Below are 16,441 nucleotides of genomic sequence, written 5' to 3'. Positions count from 1 at the left end.
ATCTTTCCCTTATGGATTACAACTGCTAGTAGTAGGAAACCTCAGTTTTCGAAAGAAACAAATGTTTTTCCTAAACGCATGATTGTTTAATCTATTTTAAAAGCTTCTGCAAACGAATAACGTTTTGAAACTATTGATTAAATGAGGAACACAATTTTGGAACTAATAAGATATTAAGATAAGAAATTCAATGGAAATGGTTTTAACGAGACGACACGGTTTTCAAACACCCTATCATGGGACATCGGTAGATCTAGCCAGAACGTCTGGGCCGAGTTTGGGGTGTTACATTTAATGGTATCAAAGTGTGGTTGCAAAACTCGGCTGTGGATTATGGGTTTTAAATTTGGTCTTTGAACATTTTTTTAAATGATTTGAAATATTTCTACTGGGTATATGGTGCACCGAGTCTCCGACACTGATCTTGTAAGTGTTCGAAATCTGATATATGTTATGATATTCTGAAACTACTGTAGGTAGTATACTGTGAAAACATTCTAGATAGTGTATATTGAGACTTTATCAAAACTGGTAGAGACTGCGATTTACGAAAACCACTATGAATTACTGTAACTATTTACATAAAACATCTACTAGTAAATACTGAAACTGCAACTGATGCATAAAAAAATTCATAATACAGATAAATCTGAATAGACATGAGCGCAAGAGGTATTCGTGGACATGGTACTCGAGGCCAAGGTAGAGGCCGTAGGGGGTCCAATTTGAGTCCTCTTTCCTGGGTAATATACCGAATTTGGACACGAGTGAGACGCCAGTGTTGCCTGCTACTGAGACTGAGTCTCATGATAGCATGGCTGGGGACTACGCATTGTCCCAAGCAATATTGAGGATATTGGAGAGGGTCGTCGGGCCTAATACTGGACCTGGGGGCCTTGGGTCGATTACGGAATGACTCCGGTTCAATGGAGCTGAGCTTTTCAGAGGTGTCACTGGGGTCACCCCTAATATGGTCGAGTACTAGATTGATGCCACGGAGAGGATCACGGATGACCTGGATTGCACCTCCGAGCAGAAATTTAAGGGTGCAGTCTCGTTGTTACGTGATGAGGCTTATCAGTGGTAGCTTACTATTAAGGAGGGCACTCAGCCCGAACGTCTGACCCTGAAGTTCTTTAAGACCTCCTTCCAGGGAGAGAGGTAGGAACAAGAGGGATTCGGAGCCCTCGAGTTCTATGTAGAGGTCTAAGAAAAATGCCAGAGCTAATGAGCCAGTTAGAGCTGGTCCTTTTGTTACTGCTACTGGACTGTAGCCATGTGTCGACTGTGCTAGACGCCATCAGGTCGAGTGTTGGAGAAGGACTGGGGCGTGCCTGAGGTGTGGGTCATTAGACCATCACATTAGGGAGTGTCCGTTGAGGGCTGATCAGATGCAAGCTTAGGGTACTGGTACTGCACAGCTACAAAGGGTAGCACAGCAGCCACCTAGAGGCTGTGGTCAGGCTAGGGGTGGTAATTGTATGGGACGTGGGTAAAGAGCACCGGGCAGAGGTGCTGGACAGGCTGAGTTGAGATAACTAGCCCTAGTTTATACTACTCATCGCCGAGAGGATAGAGATGCTACGGAAGTCATCACGGGTACGTTTCTTATTCTTGATGTGCCTTATACTGCATTGATAGATATAGGATTTACGCATTCCTATGTTGCCTGTTCTATTCCCAAAAACCTAGGGATTCCAGTTGAGAGTACTTCTAGTGAGGTAACGGTGCTGAGCCCGCTGAGGCAATCTATTAGAGTTAGCAAACTGTACAAGGATGTTTCTTTAGAGGTTCAAGGGATGATATTTCTGGCTGATTTGATGGAGCTTCTGTTTGGGGAGTTCGATATGATATTGGGGATGGGCTGGTTGGTCAAGCATCGTGTTAGTTTGGACTCTACGATTAAGAGGGCCGTATTGAGAACTGAGGAGGGTAATGAAGTAGTTGTGATTAGGAAACGTCGGAATTACTTGGCTAACGTGATCTCTGCACTAGCAGCTGAGAAACTGGTTCGGAAGGGATGTGAGGCATATTTGGCCTACTTAGTGTTTCTACTTCTGGACTCTACTGTAAAGGACACCAGAATTGTGAGGGATTTTCCAGACATCTTTCTTGAGGAGCTATCGGGTTTACCCTCAAATCGGGAAGTGGAGTTTGGGATTGAGCTTTTCCCTGGTACAGCACTAGTGTCTATCGCTCCCTGTCGAATGACACCGAAAGAGCTTACGAAGCTGAAGGCTCAAATTCAGGAGTTATTGGATCGTGGGATCATCCACCCTAGTCTGTCCCCGTGAAAAGCACCGGTACTATTTGTTAAGAAAAAGGATGGATCCATGAGAATGTGTATCGACTACCAACAACTAAATAAGTTGACTATTAAGGACAAGTATCCACTTCCGAGGATTGATGATTTGTTTGACTAGTTCCGAGGGGTGTCTGTGTTCTCCAAAATTGACTTGTATTCTGGGTATCATCAGTTGAGGGTTAAGGAGGCTGATGTGCATAATACGACATTTAGGACTCGTTATGGTCACTATGAGTTCCTAGTGATGCCATTTGGATTGACTAATGCACCGAAAGCTTTCATGAATCTGATGAACCAAGTGTTTCAGCCCTACCAGGATCGGTTTGTAATGGTGTTCATTGATGACATATTGGTTTATTCGAGGACTGAGGATGAGCATGACGAGCACCTTAGGATTGTTCTTCAGATTTTGAGGGAAAAGCAGCTCTATGCTAAGTTCAGCAAATGCAAGTTCTAGTTACCTGAAGTAACATTTCTAGGTCATGTGGTGTCTGCTGAGGGGATTCGAGTAGATCATCGAAAAGTTAAAGCTGTATTGGATTGGAAGCAGCATAAGAATGTGTCTGAGATCAGCAGTTTTTTAGGCTGGTAGGTTTTTACCGACGGTTTGTGGAAGGATTTTCAGTGATCGCAGCACCCTTGACTAAGCTATTACGTAAAGGTGTACCGTTTGACTGGATTGATGCGCAACAAGAGAGCTTTAGACTGTACTAACTGAGGCTCATGTTTTGGTACAGCCTGAACCTGGAAAAGATTTTACGGTTTACAATGATGCATCACATGTCAGTTTAGGATGTGTGTTGATGCATGATGGAAAGGTGGTTGTATATGTGTCTCGCTAGTTTAAGACACACGAGGGCTTTGAGAAGCTTAAGACTGTACTGACTGAGGCTCATGTTTTCGTAAAGCCTAAACCTGAAAAAGAGTTCACGGTTTACAATGATGCATCACATGTCAGTTTGGGATATGTTTTGATGCAGGATGGAAAGGTGGTTGCATATGTGTCTCACTAGCTTAAGACACACGAGGTGAAATATCTGATGCACGATTTAAAGTTAGCCAGCATAGTCTTTGCATTGAAAATCTAGAGGCATTAACTGTATGGTGAGAAGCGTATCATCTACACTGATCACAAAAGCCTCAAGTATCTCCTTACTCAGAAGGAACTGAATCTAAGGCAGCGAAGATAGGTTAAGCTGCTTAAGGATTACGACTGTAGCATTAAGTACCATCCTGGCAAGGCCAATGTGGTGGCCGGTGCATTGTGTTGTAGGGCTATGACCGATTTGAGAGTGATGTTCGCTCGACTTAGCCTATTCGACGATGGAAGTCTGTTGGCAGAACTTTAGGTCAAACCGACATGGATTGAACAGAGTCGAGGTAAATAGTTAGGGAATATGTCTCTCAGGTTACGTTTTCATCATGTTGAGAATGGTTGCACTACTGACTTTGGGACAAACAGTGATGGGGTACTTTGTTTCCGCTGTCAGATTTGTGTACCGAATGATGTGGATTTAAGGCAGTCGATTCTGAAAGGTGCATGGTAGTCCCTATGTTATGCGTACCGGTGGGAACAAGATGTACCAAGATCTTCGGGAATTATACTGGTGGCCAAGGTTGAAGCGTGAGGTTACTGACTTCATTGCTTGCTGTTTGACTTGTCAGCAAGTTAAGGCTGAGCATCAATTACCTTTGGGTTTGCTACAGCCGGTTAAGATACCGTTATGAAAATGGGAGCGAGTAACGATGGACTTTGTTAGTGGGTTGCTTCTAACACCTATTAAGAAGGATTCTGTCTGGGTTATCGTGGATCGATTGACCAAGTCTGCTCATTTCATCCCAGTAAGGACGAACTTTTCTCTTCAAAAATTAGCTAAGCTTTACATATTGAAAATAGTGAGACTGCATGGGGTACCTATCTCGATCATTTTCGATAGGGATTCTCGTTTCACGTCTCAGTTCTGGAAGAAGCTTCATGAGGCTCTAGTTCAATATTAGACTTCAATTCTGCTTTCAATCCTCAGATAGATGGTCAGTCGGAGAGGGTGATTCAGATACTGGAGGACATGTTGAGGAGTTGTGTTATTGATTTTTGAGGTAGTTGGGAGGAGTACTTGCCGTTAGCGAAGTTTGCCTACAATAATAGCTTCCAGTCTAGCATCCAGTTGGTACCTTACGAGGCACTGTATGGTCGTAAGTGTCGTACTCATTTATGTTGGACTGTGTTGCGCAAGCGATGTGTTCTGGGTCCTGAGTTAGTCACTGAGACAGAGGATAAGGTTAGATTGATTCGAGATCATTTGAAAGCGGCTTCTGACAGGAAAAACACTTATGCGGATTTGAAGAGGCGTGAGATCGAGTATTCTGTGGGGAACTTCGTTTTTCTCAAGGTCTCACCATGAAAGAAGGTACTGAGGTTTGGTTGTAAGGGCAAGTTGAGCATTAGGTTTATTGGACTTTACCATTTTCTGAAGCGAGTGGGACCAGTTGCTTATCAGTTGGAGCTACCTCCGGCCTTGGATTGTATCCATGATGTGTTTCGTGTCTCTATGTTGAGGCATTACCATTCTGATCCTACTTATACTATCCTTGTTGAGGAGATTGAGGTTAGGCCAGACTTGACCTTTGAGGAGGAGCCTGTCTAGATTCTGGATCGTGAAGTAAAGGTTCTGAGCAGAAAGTCTATTCCTTTGGTGAAGGTTCTATGGCGTAATCATAGAACTGAGGAGGCCACGTGAGAGCCAGAGGATGCGATGCGTCAGTAGTGTCCTTATTTGTTCTGATCAGGTAAATTTCGAGGCCAAAATTTTCTTTTAGGGGTAGAGTTGTAACACCGCAGAATTATTATTTTTGTTCTTGTGAAGGTGTGACACAACTGTGTATCTGCTTCAGTGGTTAAGTTTTCTAGGTGTGGGTATGAGGTCCCAAGTTCAAGCCATGCCATTGGAGAAATTTTGGAATTTTTCTGAATAAAGCCTCACTCTTTTTCAGTAAGCATCTATTTGTTTTGTTGTAAGAATATAACAGAATGGGCCTTGAGTGTTAATATGCTGGTGGTTAGGTGGAGTGTTAATATGCTGGTGGTCTTGAGTTCGAATCCTTGTGCATGTAAGGGAACTATTTTTTGTTATTTATGCCGTGTGGGAGCTTGAAGGGAAGTAAAATACTGAAGTGTTTGAGTGAAGTTTGAATTCAGTTGTTGAAGGATGTAATGGACAGTTTTTGGGAAGTTTGAGAGATAGTGGGAGTGTGGTGGACTGTTTTTAGGAGAAAAATAAGGGATTAATGGTGGTTATCCCAAAAACAATCTGCACTTTTTGCCTTCCATTCTCTCTGCCGAATTCTCCTTTACCGTTTTTCTTTCTTTTTCTGTTAGCAAATTCCTTTTTCTTCCTTTTATTGTTTTCACCAAGACGTGTCTCCTTGTTCAGGATTCTATTTGATCGCTGCGTTTTTCCCCATTTGGTAAGTGGCTTAAGTTATTATAGTTTTGGCATTCAATTACCGACTGAAGGTTGTGATTTTCTATTTTGGATAGTAGACAATCGAGAAGAACAGTGTCTTCCTCGTGTCACTTCGTAACCAAATCCATTAAGGGTGTTGGGGTAGGCATTGGTCGCTTGATTAACGCTACGGTCGTTCATATTTACATTTTAAAAACTTGTTTAAAATCTGAATCTATATTTGGGAATGTCAATTCTAGGTTCTAAGTGTTTTGAGAGTGCCTACATGTCAAACCGGAACCAGGTGTGTACTCGAAACGCAGAAAATGGGATTCGACGAAAAGCCAAAATTGCTTACTGTTTGGACAGCAGCAGTAGGCTAAATTTGAAAAATCACCATAAATTGTAGAAATTGAATTAGAGGATAAAAAATATGGAATTAAATCTTATTGAGTCTAGTTTCTCATAGAATAAATGGTGTAAGTAATGGACTTGTAAATCGTGAGATATAATAAGTTTTCTTAGAAAATGTTAGAATGAATTCAGGTTCCCCTGTTCTGGCTTTGGAAAATCATCAAAAATTGGAGAAAAATAATTAGGGGTTAAAATTTAGATGTTTAAATTATTAATGAGTCTATTTTCAATAGAAACAAATGGTAAGATAATCCAAATTTTGTACTAGGAGATAATTAATTTTTAGCAATGAAAGGTCAAAGTTGTCAGATAGGAGAATAATGGTAAGATTGAATATTTTACTGTACTTATTGACCGAAGAAAAAAATTCTGAAATGGACTAAGCAAACCTTAATTTGGAATTTTGTAGCTCAAGATATAAATAATTTAGTAATAGTGACTCAAGTAGACAGCTTTGAAGGAACATAAGATTAAATAGTGAAAACATATATGAATATTTAGCTAGCACGGGTTGCATTAAAAATGGACCACGCGGGCAAGGCCAATTTGGGCCGAGTGGGCCACACGGGCGTGTGGGCCCACATGGGTAGACCATATGGGCCTGTGAGCCCATTTTCACTGAATTGATTACTCAGGTTGCATGGGTCTCCCAAGTCGACTGTGAACCTACTGTAGGGTCAGTAAGCATCACTTAGACCCCTAATTGTACGAATTGACTGTTATATATGTGCTAAGCATGGTGATAGTATGCTTGTGTATTGAACTAGTTATATGTACTGATGTCCTGAGATAACATGTCATGACTTGTATGTTACATTGGATGGGGTTGGGTTAATTATATTTGGAGGAAGTGTACTAAAAGGCTCTTAAGCCTAACATATTGGTAGCTCAGCTGCAAATTACTATTTTGTGCCGCATTCGGTACTATCTGGAGTGTAGGGATGAGTGGGTTGATTTGATCCCCACATAGAGTGTAGGATTGGAGGGAGATGGTGTGTAGAGGTTGGTTGGGTAGGACTTTGTTACTGAATACTACATGACTCCTATTGATGCTGTGATGGGCTAAGGCCCTACTGCATATTTGATACTGTACTGAGATGGGTTAAGGCCCAAACTGTTACTGATACTAAAAAAGGGCTTAGGGTCAGGACTAGTTTAACTTTGCACTGTGATTTCCTATTATTTATTTTCTGTGGATTACACATAGAGTTTTCGTAAACTCACCCCTTTTGTTTAAATGTGCACAGGTAATCCCCAGATCTAGACGGATCAGTGCGGCGAAGGACTCGACGTTGACCACGAATTTGGACTTTTATTGTTTTTAACCCACATTTACGATAATTTGTCTTATTTTTATTCTATTTTTACTGGCTAAGTTTTTGGGTTGTAATTGGATTTTCGGACTTTAGTTTTGGGTTTTAATTATCTTTACCTTATGGATTACAATTGCTAGTAGTATGAAACCTCAGTTTTCAAAAGAAACAAATGTTTTTCCTAAACGCACGATTGTTTAATCTATTTTAAAAGCTTCCGCAAACGAATAATGTTTTGAAACTGTCGATTAAATGAGGAACACAATTTTGGAACTAATAAGATATTAAGATAATAAATTCAATGGAGATGGTTTTAACACAATGATACGGTTTTCAAGCACCCTATTATGTGACATCGCTAGATCTGGCCATAACGTCTGGGCCGGGTTTAGGGTGTTACACATCGGGTGGATTACGTAATGGCCAAAACTTTTAGTAGCAGTTGTGAATCGACATACAATTACGTAATCGGTTTCACAACAGTTATCTTTGGTTTCCAGAAAATTAAAGGTAATCATTCATACCTTTCTCACCGCGATTAGTTCTTCGCACATGGATCCTAGATGTGATCACCGAATTTAATTTTTCTACTGTGCCATGGGGTGTACCGATGTTCTTACAATTTGATGCATGAATATTTTAATGTGTTACTTTAGTTACGCATGTATGTAATTGTGCTTTAGAATTTTTCATTTAATGCATATTATCATGTTTATTTTGTGGTTTTTCTGATCATTCACTGAGCTTGTTTAAGATCACCCACTCTTTCTAAACATTGCAGACAATTAGCGTTGTGGTGTGAGTGGTGCAGAATTCCAAGGAAGTGATCCAAATTAGGCTTTAGATTTTGAGTAGGTGAAACTCATATTATTCTTTGAACTGTGGGAATAAAGCAATCTGGTAGACATTTTGGTTGATTGTTATGATGTCCTAAATGGTTGTTATGATTTTAGACTATTAGGAATTGATATTATGTTATTGGGTTGTCTTGGCTTGAAAGTATTGTTGATCCTTTGAACTGGAATTATGGATAATTTTGATGTTGAATTTTGAGTTTCTAGTTGCATGTCGAAATGGTATATGTTCAGTTGTGTAAAATGCCCTATTTTGATGTAATTATTGTTGATTTGTATAGAGGTATCGATATTCGTGGAATATGTATCGATACCTCCATGTTAAAACAAATGTGTAGGAAGTCAGTAGCTTAAATTGGTATCGATGCCCTTCTTCGAGCAGCCATACTGGGGGTGAAAATAAAGATACTTTTTTAATTGTATCGATAATTTGCTAGGTTTTAAATTTTGCATAGAAACAGAATGCTAAAAAGGTATCGATTTTCTAAATGGCATCGATACCCATTATGAGAACTATCGATACCAGCGCGTGTTTATCGATACCTATGTGACTTTTTGGAAATTTTCGTTAAGTAGTCTTTAAGCATGCTTTTAATTTGATACAAGGTCGTTTAATGTATGTTTTCTAATTTTTAATATCACTTAGAGTATTTTAGACTTTAAACTCCTATAAATGAGTAAATGTGATGATGTTTGTATGTAAATGAGACGGTGTGTAATGTGTGATGTTGTGACGTGTGATGTTGCATCCTGTTACTCAAGCTTGAAGACCGAGTCAGGTATAGGTGTTACACTATGTGCACTTAAAATTTTAGTTGGAGAATTTTATCAAACAACTTGTAGGAAAATGGTTTAAAGATATGTTTTATGATTTTGCCTAAGCTTAGGCTACCTCCTGCAACAAAACACAATGTATATGTTCTAAATCAACCAAAAACACAATTTGCAATCAAGAATATGACAAAAAATCAACAAAATTTGAAATGGGAAAAATAAATATTTACCTCGAAATTACTTAGAAATGGTGAAATTTGAGAGCAAACTTGTTGAATTCTTGTAGAAAAAGGCAATGTAGGTTGTTTTGTGTCAAGAATTTAGACTAGTGAAGAATTTGAAGATTTTGGAACTTAGGGTTGAGGGGTTTTTGAAACGTGAAAAGGGGATTTTGGGGTTTTCGTAAACAGTTTGAAAAACACTTACAGAAGTCTTTAAAACATGAGTACCGATACATTTTAAATGAGTATCGATATTTAAAAAAAAGTATATATAAATCAGTACCAGTATCGATACCTAATGTTAAAACTATTTTTTAAACTGCAGAAAATTTTCCCAACTTGACTTTTAAGTTCTAAGATGTTCTAAACTAACTTAGAATAACTTTTAGGCAAAATCTAATGATTTCATATGCTTAAAATTTCAAAATTGAGTATCATGCATAAGAAACATAGAATATTATACGACATGTAAAAATTTAATATAAATATTCAACAAAGTTTAATTTAACACATTCAAAGGCCTTCAACAAAAATTAGACCAAATAAGTCAAAAATAGACTAATCATGAAAAATCAACTCCCCTAACTAATTGCATATGGGAGCCATTTAAAAAAATTGTTCATGCTTTTCCAAATAATTGAAGTCATAAAATATTTTGAAAAAAACCCAACAATGTGCATAAAATTATTTGAACACAAAATTAAGACAAGATAGTAATACCTAGTTCTATCCTAAGTTTCCCAAATCTTTCTTTATTCAATGGTTTTGTACAAATGTCAGCTAATTGATGCAAAGTGTCTACATACTCTAGAACAATATCACCTCTTTGGACATGATCTCTAATGAAATGATGTCTAATTTCAATGTACTTAGTCCTAGAATGTTTGATGGGATTTTTAGTGAGACAAATAGCATTAATATTATCACACTTGATAGGAATAATATTTATATCCATTTCATAGTTCTTAAGTTTTTGTTTCATCCACAAAACTTTACGACAACAGCTACTAGTGAAAATGTATTATGCTTCGGTGTGGACAACACAGCACTATTTTGTTCCTTTGAAAACCATAAAATAAGTATGTTGCCTAAAATTTGACAAGTACCAGAGGTGCTAATCTTATCTAGCTTGCAACCTCCAAAATCTACATCCGAGAAAGCATGCAAGCAAAATAAAATGTCTTTAGGATGCCAAAGGCCTAAATTAGGAGTGTCTCTACGGTACCTAAAAATTCTCTTAAAGGCTTGTAGATGTGATTCATTAAGGCATGATTGATATCTACCACACAAGCAAACACTAAACATAATATCTGGTCTACTTGCAGAAAGATAAATCAAGGAACCAATCATAGACTTATATAATTTTAAATCTATACATTTACCTTCTTCATATATGTTAAGTTTTGTAGAAGAGCTCATGGGTGTAGCTTGCGGTTTGAGATTGTCCATCCCATACTTCTTGAGTTTTTCCCTTGTGTACTTAGATTGGTTGATGAAGATGTCATCTTTCCTTTGCTTGATTTAGAGTCCTAAAATGAAATTAGTTCTCCAATTATGATCATCTCAAATTTACCTTGCATCAGCTTGGAAAATTCTTGACAAAGAAGATCCTTAGTAGCACCAAAAATAATATCATCAACATATATTTGAACCACTAATCAATCTTTGTCTTTTCTTTTGATAAAAAGTGTTGTATCAACCTTCCTTTTAGAAAAACCTTTTTCAACAAGAAAATTTGAAAGTCTTTCATACCAAGCTCTAGGAGCTTGTTTCAAAGCCTGTAAAGATTTTGCTAATTCAAAAACATGGTTTAGAAATTTTGGATCTTCAAAACCATGTGGTTGTTCAACATAGACTTCTTCCTTTATAAAACCAGTTAGAAAATCACTTTTTCCATCCATTTCATATAATTTAAAATCATTAAAGCATGCAAAATATAATAGCATTCTAATGACTTCCATTCTAGATACGAGAGCATAGATTTCATCGTAGTCTATTCCTTCTGGAACGACGTAAATGTGCAAGTGTACACAATCGCAACAAGTAATAAAGTGACAAGTAAATATCGAGTTATCGTACCCATATGGACTATGAAAAGAATTATTTATGAATGCTATTTAAAACACTTTGGTGAAAAAAATATTTTGTTTGAAGAAGGTGATTAAAAACTAAGATTTTAAACTAAGTTAACTAAATAAATAAATCTCAAATGCACAATTTCAAAATATGATTTTAATCAAGATGACATAATTGTGTTAGATTAATTACATTTCTTAACTTAGAATTATTAAACTCATGTTTATATTGTTATGAATAAGTTCACGGCAACTTGGTAATTTGCTAACTTATGAACATACTCACCTACCAAAATTCATTTATCTCTTGACTATATCCCTATGTCAATTCAACCGATTAAACAAATATTAATAGGCAAATATGTTATTGCACATACATACTTATTAAATCGAAATAATCTCTTGAACATATCCTTATGTCAATTCAAACAATTAACTTGGTTTAATGAGCACACAAAAGGCTATGTAAGGTAACAAAGTATCCTTACCTTGAAAAAGTTTAATCACAATAATCTTGCAATTTATGCAAGGCAAATGTATCGTCAGATACCGTTGCTAATCTAACCCTCAGCTACCTTAGATGATTAAACATGCACTGATTAAGTACTGTGTCCACTAATTACAATTCCAATCCATTTAAATAAGTAATTCATTAGTTACCTAACAATTGTAATGCAAGAATAACATAGTCATGATTTTACTTAATCAAGCATCTTACCGAGGCCTATAACAACATAAACACAATTTTAATAATTTTAACAAATGAAATGCAATCAACCTAACACGAATTAAATTAAAGCTAAATTGATTAAATTAACCATTCCAACAAAATAAATATTCATAGATATGTTCAGCATAACAACAACAGAAATTAAAGAGATAGGGAACAAGAATCAAATCCGGTGTTTTTCCGTGGCTTGATTAGTTGCTTCGTTCTTCCTTCTCCGTTGTCCTCGTCTACCAAGGCTACTATGAACACTTAATTTCTACTCCAAATAGCTGATGAATGCCCCTTTCCCAAGAGGAGAAATTGGCAAGAGAGCATGTGAATTTTGGAATGGAAAAGAAGAGAGAAAGTGGAGAGAAGAGAGGAAAGATATGAATGCTTGAGGTGTGTTTAAAATGACCAGCCTAAGGGGGCTTTTATAGCTGAGGAAGGCTACTAAAAATAGCTAAAATTATCAGCCAAATAGCCCTCCCTTGGTCGACCACACATGTAGTAAGGTTGATAGTTTCAACTTTGCTAATTTAGGCTTGGGGAAAATCTATAAAGCCACCAATTGTGGAGGGGTTTGTATGCAACTTGATCAAGTCTTCAAGGGCCTCTTTGCAAGCTTAAATAATCAGCTAATAAGCTAATTTAGGTCAGCTCTTGGGACATATTTTTGGGCTGTCCATTTCTTGGTCGGTTCGGTTCACTCAGTTCAGTTCAACTGGACCACTTTTTCATAATTAATTAATTTTATTAACCCAAATTAAATTGGATATAAATTAAAATTAATTATATTATGAATTAATACATATAATTTTGAACCGTCTTAGGCTGAAATTTAGTTCACCTCGATACTTCAAATTGCTTCTCAATTTTGCGCTTCTAGTAGTGTCTGCCGAGCCATTTTTTGCCCTTTGTACAAATCTGTCGAAAATAACCAAAATTCATCAAAATTAATTATAAAATTAACTAAAATTCAACATGTTCATATTTTAAGTGCACTTTAATTATTTTGTAAAAATTAATTATTTTTTCTACAAGAATTTTATCGAAACTGTATGATTTTAAGTTAAAAGGTATATAAAAATGTGTAAATTTCTATGTTCCACACCCCCAAACTTAATTCATTGCTTGTCCCGAGTAATGAAAAAATTAAAAAGAATTACTCGAAAACAACTTTGAAAAATTCCTTCGAATAACATTCTTCCTAGAATTATGAATTTAATATACTTATGCTCAAAAACAAGAAATTTGATAGCTATGCTACTTAAGTATACATATCGTTCAAATTAATCTCAACAACTATTATGATAGCACAATTAGACTAAATGTTTCCTTAACAAGACATGTTAACCCTTACCCATTTGATTTTATTTCCTTATTCAAGATTAATGTAACGCCCCAAAATTTTAATTTTTGGTGTTGTGAATGTGTGACACAAAATATCGTAGTTATGTGTTCTGGGTGTGTTTGGGAGGTCCCAAGTTCAAGCCAGGACTTGGGAAAATTTTGGTATTTTTATGAATAAGCTCTATCTTTGGTCAGTAGGCTTTTAAGTAAAATTTGGCAAATAATTAACAGAATGGGCTTGCTGGTCTAGTGGATAAGTAAAGTGTTGGTGTGAAAGAGGTCTTGTGTTCGAATCTTGGCATGGGCATTATTTTTGCTCGTGCGTCCACGAGACTTTAAGATGGACTAAAAATCGATCTTATAACACCCCTAACCCATATCTGTCGCCAGATTAGGGTTACGAGGAATTTCCGAACAAGACACAGTTCAACACAGTCATTTATCACCTTTCATACACCAAAGAATAACAAAACATTTATAACATTATCAAACTTGAATATCCTTAATTCACTTATTTTAAATTCAAATATATATATATAAGTATTTCACAATTCAAATCAATCATACCTTACTAAGCATGTGTCACAAATAACACATTTCAAAATTCAAACTAATTCAATTCTAGCATACATCTAAATTGAACCAAACTTGTATACATCGAGTCATGTTCAATTAAATAATACATTCAATATTTGATTCCCTAAATCCATCATATTAATGACATTTTCATAATTAAATCATATTAAAGCATATAACCTCACTTTTCAAATACGTAAAATATGTTCGTACATAATTTCCTTATATGAATATCAAACATTTCATTTTATAACTTCTTTATATGTACATAATTAAACCAATATGTATACAACTTAATGTACAATCACATATGCAACATTAGCAGATTATAATATGGTCATACATACCTTTGATGTCATTATATTGTACACATATGACCATTTCAATAAAATCATACAATCATAAACTATACACACTCAATACAAATCAACTTGTCCTTTAATCGACTAATCCAATAAATTTATAGAGGCTAAATTTAAACTTGTATTACTCACTTAACTATCTTTACTTGAATTCGTATACATCTTAATCATTAATTTTAAGCCTACTTTAAAGTCATTTATATATCATTTAAAAGACCAAAAACATGCATATTTATCTATTACAAGTTTATGCATATGAATACACCACTTTAGCCATATCCAAATATCCATACAATTAGTATCATTTTACAAATACAAAATCAAATATTAAGTCCACTTGTATGAGCAAATCGTACTTTTATTAAATACTCCACATTACTAGTTTATTTCATAACAAATTGGTATCCATAAATAACCTCATAAATTGTACAAGATTTAGCCATTAAATCATAAGTCAAAATATGCCACTTCCTAATCAAACCATATCAATTCAAATAATAAAATCATACCTATCACTTTACATTTTCCAAACCTATATCCATACACAAATTTATAGCATAAAACACACTTCCAAAACAGGTCTAGATCATGACCAAAATACACATGTTCTTCCATACCTTATAACCGAACATACATATGCACATTACTAGTTTCTTTCAAATTAATTTATCAATATAAATATACTCTTACAAACCAAATTTAACTATCATTTCATCTATGATTTACTTAACATTTCACTTATATGTCATAACTGAGTTCACTTAATTACTAAATTACATAATAATACCTTAACAAAGCATATCAAACATAATCACATAAATAAATATGCCATGGCCGAAATACAAAAATCAACATATCTATCCCTTGATCAAAGCATAAAAACCATGCTTAACAAAATAAAAAAGCCATTTTCGCATGGCTCATATTTACATACCCAAAAATCAAACATATTAACTAGACTATACATGCCATAAATTCAAATTCAACTTAGTAAAATACCGAAATCAGTCGATAGTGTGATAGACTTCTCCGACGATCCCTGAGCTTGTAACCAACTTCCAATTCTATAAAACGGAAAGCAAATACACACAGTAAGCTATCAAAGGTTAGTAAGTAATAAGCAAATAAACATTTAATCATCTACATAAATTAAGCTAGACAATTAGTAAAAAACCATTATAATTTCACATAAAATTCAACTTATCAACTTATGTATCAAAACTTATATAATTTGTAATAACTTTCCTCTTTTCCAAATAATCAATTGAACATTAATATAATTAATCATCAATTTCCTCAATACACATATACATCAAAGACCGAATACATTTATATTCAAATATGCAATCACATAATTCATATTTCACATAATTTTATATCATCAATTCAAGTATACCACTTACCTTATTTTCACATAGGTAATCAACTATAACATACTTGGTCACTTAGCCTGATTTATACATCGTACATAACTTATCTTCACCCGTTGAATCGTTCGGAATTAAAAAGGATACGCGGATAATTGGAACGCTTGTACAACATCGTCCCAGATGTGGTCTTACATGTAATCACAAATCGATGCTATTGTCCAGGACAGGGTCTTACACGTATACGAAATTCGAAGCCAACGTCCCAGACGTGGTCTTATACGAAAACACATATCGGAGATCCTATGTCATGACATATGTATCCTAACTCTTTCTAGGGTTCGTACGGGGCTTTCGGACATTGATTCTCAATTGGATCGAACTTAAAATATAGGTCCTTTACCCAATATACATTCGGCCATACACAATTTAATTCAAAAAAATTCTATTCATCGTGTAACATATATATATTATCAAATTTAATGACATTTATATGTTTAAAGACTTACCTCGGATACTAGTAGACGAAATCGACTACTCGACTATTTTCGACTTACCTCGGTCTAATTCCGTTTTCTTTCGTTCTTGATCTAAACATATTCAAATTAAACTTATTTAATCATAATTTAGTCTAAAAACATATAAATGGAGACATTACCATTTTTCCCCTGACAT

General features: G+C 35.7%; 1 protein-coding gene across 1 annotated transcript; it reads left to right on the top strand.

The window, feature by feature from the left end:
- Window positions 1-4,051: 4,051 nt before the first annotated feature.
- On the top strand, window positions 4,052-4,950 carry LOC128040450 (uncharacterized). The gene is made up of 3 exons (XM_052629198.1): window positions 4,052-4,128; window positions 4,407-4,695; window positions 4,780-4,950. The coding sequence occupies exons 1-3, from the start codon at window positions 4,052-4,054 to the stop codon at window positions 4,948-4,950; spliced, it is 537 nt and encodes a 178-aa protein (XP_052485158.1).
- The last annotated feature ends 11,491 nt before the right edge of the window (window positions 4,951-16,441 follow it).

This window comes from Gossypium raimondii, chromosome 4 (genome assembly GCF_025698545.1).
Source record: "Gossypium raimondii isolate GPD5lz chromosome 4, ASM2569854v1, whole genome shotgun sequence".
Taxonomy (NCBI): domain Eukaryota; kingdom Viridiplantae; phylum Streptophyta; class Magnoliopsida; order Malvales; family Malvaceae; genus Gossypium; species Gossypium raimondii.
The sequence above is the reverse complement of the archived record's forward strand: the minus strand, read 5'-3'. Positions and strand labels throughout refer to the sequence as shown.

Coding starts and splice junctions, on each gene's coding strand:
- LOC128040450 (XM_052629198.1), top strand. CDS start 4,052: ATGGACTTTGTTAGTGGGTTGCTTCTAACACCTATTAAGAAGGATTCT. Junction 4,129..4,406: donor ATCGTGGATCGATTGACCAA/GTCTGCTCATTT, acceptor TTTTTGAGGTAG/TTGGGAGGAGTACTTGCCGT. Junction 4,696..4,779: donor GGAACTTCGTTTTTCTCAAG/GTCTCACCATGA, acceptor CATTTTCTGAAG/CGAGTGGGACCAGTTGCTTA.